At 46.1% G+C, this 15,339-nt stretch overlaps 1 protein-coding gene and 1 long non-coding RNA gene across 6 annotated transcripts in view; one reads left to right on the top strand and one right to left on the bottom strand.

Moving 5' to 3' along the window:
- The window catches only part of UBASH3B (ubiquitin associated and SH3 domain containing B), a 134,493-nt gene that overhangs the window by 24,759 nt on the left and 94,395 nt on the right, over positions 1-15,339 (bottom strand). For 4 of the 5 annotated variants that reach the window (XM_001917568.5, XM_023645021.2, XM_070272895.1 and 1 more), the window contains exons 2-5: positions 9,497-9,550; positions 8,568-8,754; positions 6,996-7,194; positions 3,601-3,770 (exon numbers count right to left, since the gene is read on the bottom strand). In XM_001917568.5, coding sequence (XP_001917603.1) covers positions 3,601-3,770; positions 6,996-7,194; positions 8,568-8,754; positions 9,497-9,550 — 610 coding nt within the window. Of the gene's footprint in view, positions 1-3,600; positions 3,771-6,995; positions 7,195-8,567; positions 8,755-9,492; positions 9,551-15,339 lie in introns of all 5 variants that reach the window. The other variant, XM_023645020.2, reaches the window with a different exon arrangement.
- LOC111774234 (uncharacterized) lies at positions 763-7,877 on the top strand. The gene is made up of 3 exons (XR_002809092.2): positions 763-929; positions 2,395-2,568; positions 6,961-7,877. It is a non-coding gene; the product is annotated as an uncharacterized lncRNA (long non-coding RNA).

Genomic DNA, 15,339 nt, shown 5'->3' with positions numbered 1-15,339 from the left:
GTAAGGAAAATATTTCCTGTCCTGTTTGTTTCACAAGGGACACAAAGATTGAGAGGCTTTCACAGCTTTTCCTACGGTCCCAAAACTATGAGTGGTAGATGAAATATTCTGGTTCCCACTTTCAGATTTTAACTTTGGCCTCAGTTTTCTCACCTGTGAAATAATAGCTGGACTACAAAAGTTCAATGAGACAATCTAAGAAAACTCCTTAGGTCAGAGCCTTGTACGCAGAAGGGACGTCATTATTTCTACTGAATCGTGACCTCTGACTTTCCAGGTGGTGTCTTTCCTTCTAGCTGACCCTGACCCCTGGACCCCCGTGCAGGGTAGGCTTGTGCGCTAATCAGCTCATTGGTGTCAAGGTGACACATCAGAACATGTATTAAAGAAGGGATTTCTTTCTGGAAGTCTCTAATGAAAGGAGCCAGTCAAAATGTGATTTATCTCAGAGAATGAAAGTGATAACGCACAGAACTTGATTGCACCCCTGGAGTTCTGATTTTCCTTTTATTTAGGGTACCCATGTCTTTCCCTCATTCTGACTCCAGCATCTTTCAACTCTAGACCTTCCTCTCTTCTGATCGCCTCCCAATTCCTCTGCCACAGACACATTCAAACCACTTTTCCAAACCAACCAGGAAGGTTTTCTGCTGGTTTGTTAAAACAGCTTAAAGAAAACAAAATATTCACAAGAACTCTCTTAAATCTCAAAGCTAGGTTTGCGATGATTCACTAAAAGGAAGATGCTTTTTCCTGGAACAGGGTGGAGAGGCAGCGAGTCATGAGGCAAACAAGCCTACACTCGTGCTCCTCAGATGCTCAAGCACAGCACAGTTTCGGCTCATAACGCCTCTGGCCCGGTAGTGCCTTTCCTCTGAGAAACTGCAAGCGACTTGAGAGAAGAACTCATTCCTCCTATCGCTCAGGGGGTGAGTATTCCGTCTCTAGGTTATCTCCAGGGAAATCGAGGCACAGCAAAGGAGGGGAGGAGACAATATGACCTGGGTAGAGAGTGGTTGGACAATAAGTAGCTTTGATTTATTGAATAAGCAATACAAGAGGTAAGGTATTGCAGCAAATCTTGAATTCTAAGTGGTGCCCATGTCCCCAGAGCCCTTTTCCACTCACTGAAAGCACAGGCCAAAGTCAGCCTAAGTTTGAGAGACATCAGGACACACGCCTAGATTTGTCCTATGTGATACTTACTCTTTTGTTTTACATTTAGCATCTACTTGTCAGAATTCTTGAGTCTATCTCATGTATGTTTTTCTCCCTTCCCCTCCTTTCTGCCCCCATAAGGGGACTAAACTCAGAGTTTGCTGACTGACGTCTTGAGAAGGGGTAGTCAGAGCCCTGTGGGATTCTAGGAATTGAACCTCATGGTTTGAAGCCCTTTTTACTCTTAGTAACAATAATAGCAGCAGCAGTTTTTGCTGTTGTTGCCCCCGCTCTGTGCTGGGTATTATGTTAGGGCCTCTCTATACATCCTCTTCGTCCTCACAACAGTCCAGCAAAATATTAGCACCATTTTACACATGAGAAAACTAAGGACTGGAGAGTCATAGAAGTTGTAGAAGCAAATCTAACAACTGCTAGAGTGATGGAGCCAGGATTTGAAGCCATGAGTGCTAGACTCCAGAATTTATACTTTTTGTATAGCTCTGTCCTTCCTCCAGATTTCTATTGCTCGGCATATCAAACTGGCATGGCCCAATGTAATCACCAATGTGGAAGAAACTACGTGAATTACAAGGAGGCATTTGCAAGCTGGGATCAAGTGAGAATCTGAACAGCAGAGGGATGAGACCTAGGAGTCTTCCTAAGCATCACTTGCTGAGTGTCCTTGCCTAAACCACTTTGCCTCTCTGGACATCTGTTACCTACCTGGGACAATCAATCACACCTGCCTCCTGAGGACAGACGAAGGAGGCAGGAAGAGTTTACATATGCAGGAGGGCTCAGGTGAAGCCAAATGACCTCGGAGGGAGAACTTTATCAGAAAGAACAGTAATAAATGAGCTTTTACAAATAAGAGATAAAAGAGGCCAAGGTATTTTTAGAAAATAATTCATGTGGGCCTTGCTGCCTCTTTCCCTTGGTGCCAGTTGAGCAGAATGTGGGTCAGGCAGAAAAGCAATTACCCTTTGAGTTAACTGGAGGGCAGTGTTGATTAGAAGATATTCCTTGTAAAATTCCATTGCCACCTTCCTTCTCTTAGAAAGGTGACTTCTCACAGTCCATCTGCATGAACGTGACTTTTTTTTCTTTGCCCTCAGAAGGAGTCCAGTTGGCCACACCTCTCTTGTTATATTTAGGGCTCGCCCTAAGCAATTCCAAGAGATGTCAGAATTCTTAAGTAAGATCAAGCCCAGTCTCCTTGTTGTGTCTTTACAGAAACTTGCATCAAATGACTCGGAAGGAGGACACGACATTCCCATCAGCAGTCAGACAGCACTGCATGTTCCTGACCCTCACAGGCCCATGCCCAGGCCTGGACCTGGGGTTCATGGGTCAGCTCTTCCCAGCACTTCCAAAAACATAATGAGGTCGCCTACTCTAGACCCTGAGGTTCTAACTGTTTTTCATACTTAAAAAAATATCTAAAAGAGATGTTAAAAGGCTATGTAAATTAACACAAATATCAGTTCTTTTGCTGCTGAAAAATTGGGTAACAAATATAAGAACTGTTTCATAAATGTAGTTAAACTGGATGGCAACTTTTTCATCAAACAATGTGGTCTTTTTAGATGACTTGCCCATCTTTGTTGGTCAGAATCCCTGGGTTCTGGCTTCAGCTCTGGTCCTAAACTGCTATTTAGCTTTGAACCAGCCACTTCATCTCTTTCTGTCTCAGCGTCTTCTTCAGGGAAAAAACGACAATATTGCTCTTCAGGGATGGCACATGCCAGTCCTAGAAAGCAATGTCGATGCCCTCAGAAGAAGGATGCTAGGATGGTGCCAATCCTTCTGCCTGCACTGGGATTCCATTGTCCCGTCATGCTTCCCATGTGATGTACACAAACTCTCACGACGTTTGGTCTGTGCTTTCACTTCATGTGTGTCTGTTATCTCCCCTCTGCTGGACTCAAAGCTCCTTGAGGACAAGTCCACATTTTAAAATTCTGGTACATTCCATGGTGCCTTGCCTGCCATAGATACTCATCAAATATCTATTGATTATCTGTTTACAGATTTTTTTTGTATTTATGGGTTCTCCTCCTCACCTAAGATCAGGATGATGTCGTCTATCTATTAATACCATGAACTGATATAATATTTAAAATTCTTCCAACATATTTTATCTATTCTCCCACTTCATTTCTATATCATTCCAGTAAGGTTGGCAGGGCAGACAGAACAATGGGGATATTACACAGATGGGCCACTTGGCACCCAGAGAGAAGTGATGCAAGCTCAAAGCTTCCCAGTGAGTCAGACAGCACCTGGACAAAATCCCGGGCCAGCTGACTCCGGGTCTGGTGCCTGCTTCATTGCGTTCCTTTGGTACCCAACTCCTCGCAGCAGCAAGCAGCAAGCACTCCTGGTTCTGATTGCACCCCTGCACCTCTGGTAGAATCAGGAGCCACAGTGACACATTACCTCATGGTTAGCAAATCGGATGTCCCGAGAGAATATGGTAGCCACCCAGTCACACCCTAGTTTCACATCAATATTCTGGGCTAGTTTCTCCAGGGTGGGTAGGTGGCTAGCTTGGAAGTGGTAAGCCAGGGTCACATGCAGCTGCTTCTTATGAGGTTCCACATGTACTTCTGGAAAAAGAAAGCAAACGGTCAGTTATTAGAATGTGGTAATCATAGCAATAGTGGAGACTTAAGGAAGAACATAGAAAGGTGCCCTCATACATTCAGCTTCCCAAATAACAAAGGAGGGAGTCCCTCCATTAGACAAGAGCTGTTTCCTTCCTTCACAACAGCAGAATAAGGGAGGAGGGATAACAAATCCTGAATTAACCCACAACTTGACAGATCAAGAGCCACACATCTGGCTTTTCTGTAGGAGCTATGGATCAGCTGAGAGGTAATCATTTTGGTTGGCTCCTCCTCACAATTCCAACTGATTATCACCAGCCCCACCGTTCAGATGAGGAAACTGAGACCTAAAGGAATGAACTAATTTACATAGAAATAAAGAGCAAATTTTATTATCCCGTGACTCCCCAAGCTATATTGCCTTTGTTTTGCAATCAAGCCTCTTAGCTTCTGGGTGGCTCTGATGGAAAAACAATGGAAAAAGATAGAATATTTTCAACGTTTAATACCAGGTCTCTCAACAGCATTGGGTCAAATAATCCTTTGTTGTGGGGGCTGTCCTGTGCCTTCTAGGGTCCTTAGCTGCATCCCTGGCCCCTACCCACTAGATGCCAGTAGCGGCCCCCCCCAAGTTGGGACAACCAAAAATGACTCCAGATATTGCCAAATGTCCCCAGGGGGCAAAATTGCCCCAGTTGAGAACCACTGGTTTAAAATACACAGACTGTTATTCTAAACACTCTAAAAAATAAACCAAACCAACCTACCTACACGAGGCAATGGCTTTTCTCTCTCTTTTGCACATGTTTAAATGGGGGAGAGAAATCTACTGTCCAAGCTAGGACACTGAAAAAGATGCGACTAGAGGGACTTGAGGGAATGTGAGAAATTAAGGGGCTTGCTCAAGTCACAGAGATAGAGGGAGAAGCTGAATCTGGTTTTGAGCACTTTTTCTGTTATACTGCATTGCATTTCTTTGGTACACGCCCCATGAGGCACAGGCTATGTGTCTTGTTCACAAGGCAGCCTCAGTGCTCAGCACACTACAGGCTTTTGTACTAGTCAAACGAATGAATACACGTGAATGAATCTCCTTAAACCATCTAGGATGGAGGATGACACTAAATCTACTTGCTGACAGAAAAAACTCTAGAATACCAAGGCAGAAGTTCTAGGACAAAGACATGGTGGCCTGCTTTTAGGTTCCAAGAGCTGGGCCACCTACACTGGGCAGGGCCACCCAGTTCTCCAAGTCACCACCAGGGGGCCACACAAGGGCAGAGAAAGGAGCCGGCAGAGCTCTTAGAGAGTGGCCAAAGATTCTTAGAGAGGAACTGGCTCTCCCCTTTTTACAAAGAAAGCAAGCAAGGGCCTGACTGCCTCTCACTCAATACGTGCCGTAAGAACCCGCCGCAGTCCTGGCTGAGACCCGCTTTACTCATTTGTGAAGGATTTTGGTTTTGTGGCTACAACATTAGTTTTGGTCCTTGTGGGACTTTTAGTGGTATTGACAATAGCTACTGTGGGATGAAAAAGAGCCATTTCTCTGAGGTAGAGGGATAGGAACAGGAAATAATGTGCCTCTTTATTATGCCATTTTTGTGAAATATTAAGCTCCTGTGAAATGGCAAGCTCCACCAAAGTCAGAAAGCAGAGACCAGTCCTGGGGGAAGAGGCGTGCCCAGGGAAGGGGTCTAAGGAGGCCCCAGTCCTGAAGTAGAGGAGGTATCTTAAGGACCCAGAGTTCCTCTGAGAGTAGAGACCTTGCTGTGACCCTGCTCAGTGGTGCTGAGCCCTCAACACACTTTTCCTAGAGTCTGGAGCCCTATTTGGGGCTTTTCTGGAGAAGAGGAACATGGAGCAAAAGGACCAAGTCAGGGATGAAAACAGCAGCAAGGAATAATGGCAGGTGAGGTACAGGTCACAGGTCAGGAGACCAATAATCAAACCATGCTGCTTTACTCAGGTCTTCCCCCTCTCTGGTGCTCCGTATGGTGTTGAGTTGGCAAGCTCCCGTCCAGCTTTGCATTCAACACTTGGATTCAGTTGTGCAGCTCACACCCTCCGCTCTGGCCAGGATGGCCTCTACACTGTCCTCCGCACGCACCCTGCTCCTTCCTGCCTGTGCTTATGCCACCAGCCCACCTGCAGGGCCCATCTTCCATCTATGGATCAACATGGTCCCAGTGTGAGCTTCCTTTCTTCTGTGAAGGTGGAACCACTCCACCTGGTGATGGCCTCTCTCCTCTCAGAGCTCTGTGATCACACAGTGCCTGAACTGGGATTCCCAACTGTGACTCTGGCCAGGAGAAACCACTTCTTATGCTCTGTTGGATTCCTCATGGATAAACACATAGTAGGTGCCCAATAAATACCTGCAGATTGTGACTTCATTCTTAAGGGAGCCAATAGAGACTCCCCCACCCCACTGTCTGTCTGTCCCACTGCAGGTAAGGCTCTTGCTCAGCTCAGAGAGCTTGTGTGCACCTGGAGTCAGACAGGGGATGCTTGGCACACGTCTCCCTCTTGTCCTCTCTCCATGCCTTCCCCCTAAGTCAGCACACGTCCTGAGCATCCCTTTAAGCTAATTCCTTTGATGGGAATTCTCAGTTGCTTGAACTAAGAGCTGCCGTGAAAAGAGCAGGAGCCATCTTGTATGGGTGGCATTTTTGGACAGCCTTTGAGGCTTAGAGGTCTGTCTAATGGGTTTCAGTGAGTTGAAGGGCAATGGCTCAGTGGGTTTTATCACTACTCGATACTAAGTGGTTCCACTCTACTCTCTGTGTTGTGTTACCCCCTGAGCAAAGCCCTGGGTCCTCTTGGAGTGAGACCCAGATAAAAATGCCTGCATGGGAGGGAGTTTGGGAGGAAGAAAGGAAGGTTCCTTAATTCTGAAATGGGAGAAGAGGGTGGTGGTACCAAAGAATATATTTATAGTTCAATGGGGAATAGTCATTTGTGTGCCTTCAACTTGGGCGTTAGGGAGTAGGCACTGGACACTCTCTCAAGGTTAGCAGAACAATAGTTTAATATTTTTTAAATGGAGCAAAGAGGTGTCGGGTGCTGCAGGAAGTGGCTGTGTTCTTTGTCATGTTCTGCCCATTCCTGCAGGACCCTCCAGCTCCTGCCTCCATCTCACTCCTCCACAATAATTTCCTATCCTCTTCCTTCCCAACTTTCTGATCCACAGGCCCCAGGGCTGGCCCGGCAGCTGGGTTGGCTCACCGGTTTTGGATGCCGCCTCTGCAGCAAAATCAGCGGCAAACTTCTTGAGGACCTCTGCGCTGTCTTCCTTCACGAAGAGGCCGATGAAGTTGGAGGAGGTATAGAGCTCCAGGGGCAGCGGGGCTGAGAACTTACACTTCCAGCGACTGACGGTGGTCTGCAGGGCTTCCCCCAGGGCGTCCACCTTGCTGTCCTCACACTGTCAGGGGAAAGCAAGAGGCTTCATTCAGAGACAAGAGGAGATGAACGTCTGCTGACACTTAACATTTGGCATCCTCTGTCCAGACCTGGAGGCTGAGGATGTAATTACTAAATGAATACTCCTGTTTGTGAAGAGGAAAAAGAACTGCAGACTCCCAATTAGGAAATGGATTATCCAACTGCTAAATTAACCTAGGGCAATGGCCCACCTCTTCCCTCCCTCCCTGCTATGATGTGCCCCTCTGAACCCAGCCGGAATGCAGTAGGACTGGTCTAGCAGAAAGGAAGAACGGAGGAACATGCCAGGAAAGAATACAGCGCCCCAGGATAAATTGTGTGTTTTCTACTGTTTTGCATCATCTGCGCCTTTTCTATTCCTCTTAGACAATCAAAAGTTCGACTCTACTTCCGCCCCCATGATAGATGGGAAGAATGAGGCTCAGAGAACTGTGACATCCTCCTCCTACCCTCTTCAGAACACTGGAAGAAAGAATGAGTGTGTCTACAACTCTGAATGCTTTTGAGAAAGATTTTGGGATGACTAAGAGGAAATGATAATCGCTTTAATTTTCAGAGTGAATGGTAAGGGAGAAGGTGTTAGGAACACATTTTTACCTGAAAAAAAAAAGAGAGAGAATCTGGAAAAAACAACCCAAAATATTAAAAAATATATATATTGTCTTAAAGTGCTACCATTCTTCCTAGTTTTGAATATATCTGGGTAAATCAATTCTTTTCCATCTCCACAGAGAGCTAAAGTAGATGAAACGTATTTATATTTATTAGAGTGAGGGGGATTTAATTTAGTCATTAAATAAGCTTTGTGACAGCCAGGACTATTAACTAGGTAACTATGGCAGGTGGAAAGTATCTTTGCTGTCTCTAGAAAGATCTAATGAGACAAAACCTGTGGACAGTGTCCACGAGGCTAAAGTCGCTTTCCCTGTCTGTAGACTACATCTCTTGTTCCCAGCTCTCTAATTTCTACTCTTCCCTTGTTGTGAGAGTAGAAAGGTAGACAATGGACAAGGGGGAAGCTAGGTTAGTGAATCTGTTCCCTTTGTGGCTGCCAGACCAATGGGTCACTGAGTGGGTCAGGCTTTTCCCTAGGGTCCTGAGGAGCAAGCAGTCATCACGAAGCTACACCAAACCTGGGGTGCTCCTGGGCCTTGGCAGATATTGGAAAAAGGAGCTAGGGTGAGTAGCTGTGGACCTCACTGACTCCTTCAAGGCCCATCCAGCTCTAGCAGCCCACGACTATTTCCGCCAGCTTCCTGAGAGGCTCTTGACTTTGACTCCAGGTCCTAAGGGGCTGGCTGCGTTATGGGAGGCAGGCTCCCCCGGGCAGGGGGTAAGGGGATTGTAGCTTACCATAAAGAACTGGCAGAGGGTGATGTGTGGGAAGATGTTGTGTGCCTTGTTCTTCCCGCAGATCTGCTTCGACTGTTGCCAAAAGTCGGAGAGCTTCTGTGCTAAGGGGCCAGTGGGGCGGAGGTAGAGGACGTACTCCCGGGGCAGAGGGTCATCCAGGAAGGGATCACCGACGTGGGAGAATAACCTGTAAGAGAGGTGAGAGCCAAGCAAGCCTTGCTTCAGAATAATGGAAGGGAAGGAAGAGATAGATCCACCCTCCATATGTTCCACATCCTGGGTACTACAAGGGGAAAGGTTTTCATTTTTGTGCTTTAAAAATATACCCCTCAAAGCTCACCCCTTATAACCAACTCTCAGAATACCAACTTCTCTTCTCCTGTCTGTCACATTGTACCCAGGGCCCACAGCTCCCTAAAAAAATCCTAAATTCGCCTTCCAGAAAGCATTCTCAGATAAACCCCAAATCCTTTTCCAGTCCACCAGTACAGTTCCAACCTGGCCTGTCTCTTTAGTTCAGTCTATGATTAAATCCATGTGCCTCCAAAGACAAAGGAAGCTTTGGGAGGGTCGTCTTGCAGTGTCTGCCCTGCATAGCCATATTCTGGAAGGTAAGCAGGAATTTTTCTAAGTTGAATTGCCCAGCATCCACACACCTAAAGTGTATCTTTAAGTGACTGGAGCGGGGCGGATATTGTGATAGGGGCTTTGTCTTGAAAATACTTTGAATTTCTTTAACAGCTTGAGGAGAAGCATGCCTTGGGGCCAGGGCAGAGGCAATCAGCTTGATAAATGGGTTGTCACAAGGTCTTTTGGCTCATCTCCCCCCTGGAAGGGTCCATTAGAGAAAGGCTGCACATCCCTGCTCATCCACATACACTTAGAGTTAATTATATGCTATTTCCTCAATTTATTTATTTCATACCAACCAGTCACATGCTGCCTGAACACTTCTTCCTCCTGTGGATGCCAAGGCTTTTTGTCTGGAAGAAGAAATCAAATTTCTATTGTTAGTATTTTTAGCCTCCTATCAGCTTTTCTCCCTGCAGTGGCGAGAGCTGAGTGTGAAGTAAGCGACATCAAATCTCCTCCATGGTGGGGAGACACCTGCAGCAGGACTTCCCCCCAAGGGTCACAGCAAGGCACATGGAAGTTAGGACTTGTAATTAATTTCCATGTCATTGGCATTGGATTTGCATGCAGCCCGACAGCTCATGCAGTCTATTTTCAGCAGCTTCCACATTAGTTTTATTTTCGCTTCCCGAAAGGTTGCCACGTCTTGCTTCTTCCCCCTTCCCTTTCACCCACTCGCTCTTACTGACCCAGATCCCCTACAGAGCGTTTATTTGCAGCCCTTGGCAAAGTGTGTTACAAAGTGGTGCTGAGAGATTAAAACTTGAGGCAAGATGCCCACAAGGACCATCGGTTTGGATCAATTCAGTGCCACCTCCAACTGCCACCACCAGCCTCAGGCTGGATCCATAATCTCCAGCTATTCTATAGACATCTTTGGGGACAGGTAGCCCTGGGTGAAAGAGTAGGGCCAGAGCAGTGATGTTCTCACTCCCACGGCTGGAAAAACAACTCCGAGCCTTACTGGTGGTGGGGCAGCATCATAGGACGGTTACAGCAGAGGCCCTGTGGACAAGCACACAAGTAGAGCGCTTCTAAAATTTCACACCGGTCTCCAAGAGCGAGCTGTGTATAAGGAGCCTTGAACAGTGCCTGCAACACTGGAGGTAATCAACAAATGATTGTTCCCGTCCCTTTCCACTACACTGATACAGGGGCGTTGGGAGAGAGGTGGGGGAAGGGAATTCTAGTTTATACTGACACTCTTTCTAAGCATCCTTTTCCTGGTGATGAACACAACTCTTCCGTCATTTTCCTGCTCCCTCTATGGAGCTATTAGAATGGCTGATGCTCTGAGAATCACAGAGGGTCAGATTGGAAGGGACTTCAGAGGTCATCCGTGAGCCCAACTTCTTCACTTACATGAGGGGAAACTCAGGTGGAAGGAAGTAAAGTAACACGCTCAGAGCAGCCCGCTAAGGTGACAGCTGAGTGAAGGTCAGCCTCTGTTTCTCGGCTCCACAGCCCAAGGTTAAACGCCTTCCTTTTCCCCATGAAAATCTTAGCACAAAGACCAAACGCTCAGGATAAAGAAATCTGCACAGCTAAGTAGAACAACGTTACAGAAGACACACCTACTTACAGTAAGATGAAGTTACGGAGAAGCAAGGCAGGCTCCTCTGAACCCCTCGGAACAGAAGCTCATGCAGAAAAGGCTGGACACACAGGGACTCCCCCGACCATCCCCACACCTGACAAGGTGCTTAATTGCTGCGAGTTGCCAGCCTGTTTCCTTTACTGCTTACTAGACCATCAGAGGCCACACATCTTACTTTTTCCAGTTCCAGAAACCATGGACCCACAAAAGAACACAAAACATGGTCTTTCAGAGGTTAGAATCTCTGAGGATTAAACTCACCCAAAAAAGACCCATTGTTTCAAAAACAATTGGGAAAAGGAAAACTCATTTGTGGTACAATGTGCTATTTATATGAAGGATCTAATTTCTTTTCTTTCTAGGCCCTTCCCCCAATGAAATGTATCTGACTGAAATTTAATTTATTTTTCCTAAGTACTAGGAGTATCCTCTGGAAATGAAAGATCTAATTAAGTTATGGTCCTCGTAACTCAAAAGACAAGTTTTGGAGAGCATTCAAAGATACAAGTGAGAAAGATCATGAAAGGTTTGGGTGATAAGGCTATGAGGAAAGGTTAAAGAAACCCAAATTCTTCTTTCTGAAAAAGACAAATCTGAGAAGTCTTCAGTTTTATGGAAGGTTATCGTATCTGATGTACCTTCTCTAGTGAGGGTAAGCCAAAGTAAAATAAGCTTTTGCTATAGCACAAAGGGCTCCAGTTAGATACCAGGAAGAACTTCCTGGCAGTAATGTACTATAAAAGTGTTTCATTTTTTGGGGGGGGGAAGTTTCTAGAAAAAATTTACTGATCTGAAACAGAGGTGTGCGATTCTCTAGGCAAGAGGAGTAAATTCACCGCTTCCTTAGGGTCACAAGCGGAACTCTGCTGCTCCTTCACCCACTGCCAGGCTGACGACGACTTGGGTTGAGTTTGTTCCCAGAACTCTGCCCACAGAACAGACTGAACATGGGCACTGGCAGAACACGCCCCCCCCCACCCCGCCCCACCCCCACCCTGCTGAAGAAAGACTGTTGCCATAGAGCTCCCACCTCCATGGTCCACAGATGGGGCCAATGCCAAGAAGAGTGGGGTGTGTGGGGTGGACCCCAAACACCAGGCTGTGCCTGAACAGCTGCTATCCTCAGAGTGACTCAGAAGTTGGCAGAGACTGCTGGAGACCTTGAGCAGATAAAGGAGGAGGATTCCTTTCAAGTCAAAGGCGAGCAGTCCAGCCACTGGATGATAGCAACTAGTTGTTTACATGGGACCTTTGTGTTTAGAACCGGTGGGACATGGGAACTGCTGAAGTTAAGTTATGTCAGAACACAGATTTGAGTTCTGAACCTGGTCCTAACCTTCCCCATTATGTCTAGGGTTCATTCGTAGCCAAATGTGGGGATAAAAAGATGCAAACTCTGATGCCCTGCTAATGATACGGAAGGACACACAAATCAGATAAAAGCAAGGGCTCATCAAAAAATCAGGCAAGCAGCTGGGAGGCAATTAGCCAAATTAGGAAGCAGCAGCATCCACCGAGGGCTTTGCTGCCTCCAGCTGGGATGGCTGGGATCCCTCCCACTGTCTGCCCTCAGCTCTGTTGAATTTTGGGTTCCTGGTTGGTCTGGTTCCAGGGCTCCGGCTTCATCCAACCACCGGGGTCAGAGGTTTAGGAAGGAAAAATCCCTTTCCAGTTTGTGTGAGACAAAGCAGCCTTCCTTCCTCCCTCCCTTCTCCCCCTCCTCTCCCTGCCTTCCTTCCTCCCTTGCTTTCTTTCCTCCCTCTTTCCTTCTCCCCTCCCTCCCTCCTTCCCTTCTTTCCTGCTTCTCTTCCTTCCCTTCTCTCCCCAAGGAACTCTTACCAGGAAACCAAATTAAAAGCAAAAATAACACCAAGAGTTTACTGAGTGTAGCTTTCTGATCTAAAGTTCGACCGGTTGGTGCCGTTTCAGAGACAATAGCCTCTGGCTCCCTTGGCTGGACTCAGGCCTGCCTGAGTAGATTCAGGCTGGTCCCATGTCCAAGTCCGGCAGGATTCTGACTCCCTCTCAGAACCACAGGTTTTGAGCTTGACTGGAATTTCCTGTTTAATTGTCATCCAGGCTGACTTCCTCTGCAGCCACCCTAGTTCTCTGGGGTTCCACAGTGGTCTCTGACCCTCCTGGTAGGTCAGTTCCTCTCAGCTGAACACCAGCTATATGCCAGGCTCTGCATTACTACTGGGTATACAGAGAAAAGAATGGTCCTTGCCCTTAAAGAGGTCACAGCTTTACAGAAAGAAACAGACACACGAGCAGCTTCTTACAATGCAACATGGTGATGGCCATGACAGAGAGGTGTTGAGTGTGCTAAGGCAGCTCGGTATAGGCGTACTAACTCAGTATGGGGGCAGTTTCTTGGGCTAAGGTTTTCGAACTGTATACAGAATTACTCCAGGTGAGGATGCCACTGCAAACTCAAAGAGGTGCCATGGGATATTTTAAATTTTTGAGGGGAACTTAGCAATACCTATCATCTGTTGGACATTCCATAAGCTCCTAGCTTGAGGTAGTTATAACTTCAACACTAGATTGTATTGCATTCCTTTTGATGCCATATCTTTGTGAAGCAGGCATTTTTGCAACTGCTGTAATAAAAAGCAAGTACCCAGTGAAAACCAATGTGGAACAGGACATGAGGGTGGCAGCGTCCAACCTGATTCTAAGGTTTGAGCAGTTGTGCAGTGCCCAACAGACACACACATCCCCTTAGTAAGTAGTTGTGATTATTTAAGAATGATATGAAGATATTACTTCTTTTCAATTTTGTGTATTATTTTTTCACACGGCTCTGTTAGGAGACAAATACTTACATTGTTTAGATCTAACGACTAAATAAACAGAACTATTAGGTATTTATGTTGGCCTACAGGCTCTACGTAAAAATTACTGAGACACTAAGGGTACTGTGAACTGAAAAGTTTGGAAATCTGACCTAGAAGAAATGATGTTTTATCTGGATCTTAAAAGCAGAGCGAGAGCTGGCTAGAGAAAGACAGGAGAAAGGGACATTTGCAGTGAAGAGAATGGAAAGAGCTAGTGTATGATGGCAAGAAACAGCACTATATGTGCAGGGAAATTAGGGTTTGGTGACACTAGAGCAAAAATGGTAAAGCTGGAAGAAAGTAAAGATGAAGCCGAAAAGGTAGGCAGGGGACAGCTCACCAAGGTCTTTGTGCCATTTTAGAGAGCTTGAACCTGATCATGTTATACAGTGGGCAGCAAGAAAGGACAGTAAGTCAGAGAGGCATGATGAGGTTTGCATGCGAGGGATGGATTTAAAGAGAGGAACTGTATGCTGGAGACTATTTAAAAGGCCTTGACAATAGATCAGAAGGGGGACATTGAGAGGTTGAACTATAATGAGGATGGGAATATTGGGATTGTTGATTGAATAAAGCTTAGAAACTGATTAGGAGTTGTAACTTGAATGCCTATGTGGATGGTGGAGACACCTCTGAGTGAGAATGCAGCAGTAGAAACAAGTTTGGGCTGGGGTGGTAAGTGGGCCATGAGTTCAGTTGTTGTTCCCTGGAGGACCTGGGGGTCTGGGCTAACAGTGAGCCAAGTATCCTGAACAGACACCAGTTCCAGTCGCAGTGTGCCCTGTTCCTAAAGCTTTCTCTGTTGGCTTGACTATGAAGCCTTGTCTCTTTTTGTTTGTAAGGCAGACATTTCTTTTAGGCTACCCATTGAGTTCCTATTTCCTGTCTCAGGATACCTGCAGCTCCCAACTCATTCAATACTGAGGTCAGTAAACTCAAGCCATCCCCAGCTCAGGGGGATAGGTTAGCCCAGAATCCCAGGTTCTCCGAGGTGACTCACCTCTCACGTGCCTTCAGAGGAGAGTCCATCCCCTATTTTATTGCACTTGACTAAACTCAAATATCTGATGCCTGAAGAGAAAAATGGTAGGCAGCATATAGATACTAATGGAAATATATTCCCTTAAAATAGTAAGACCTTGATTCAATTAAGTAGAAAACTAATTTGTTGAGCTTTCTAATTACTTGAAGTCGTTCTGTCCTTGGCTTTGAATTGCTGGTAGACACATACTCATGGCCTCAGGATCCCATCTGCTCTGTGCATCGGTTCTCTGTGACCAAGGACTTACTTATGTAGGAAAAGAGAAGACAAGGGGTCAAGTGTGTGATCCTCCAAGTGGACAAAGCTCCCTATGCAACCAAAATCAAATTATATCTTTCCTTCATGTAGCTAAGACAGTCTCAAATTTTAGAAACATTTAACGCTAACTATAGGATTTTAAAAAAGGTTCTCAACCTCCAGGATACCGGTTGTTAAGTTTTCCATATCTGATACTGTGAATTCAATTAAAAGATGGCCTAATTAGTCAGATATCTCAATCCTTTTCCTGGATCTGCACTGGACTGGGGGATGGGCAAACTTAGATAGACCCCGACTCCTATTTTTCCTGATTGGAGAGTCTAGTCACATCAAGAGGCCACTGGGGCCACGAAGCAACATTGAGGGATTCTTTTAGGGTGTATTTGAAAAACAGATGCTATT

Source organism: Equus caballus, chromosome 7 (assembly GCF_041296265.1).
Source record: "Equus caballus isolate H_3958 breed thoroughbred chromosome 7, TB-T2T, whole genome shotgun sequence".
NCBI lineage: Eukaryota > Metazoa > Chordata > Mammalia > Perissodactyla > Equidae > Equus > Equus caballus.
This window is presented reverse-complemented; position numbering and strand designations above follow the sequence as displayed.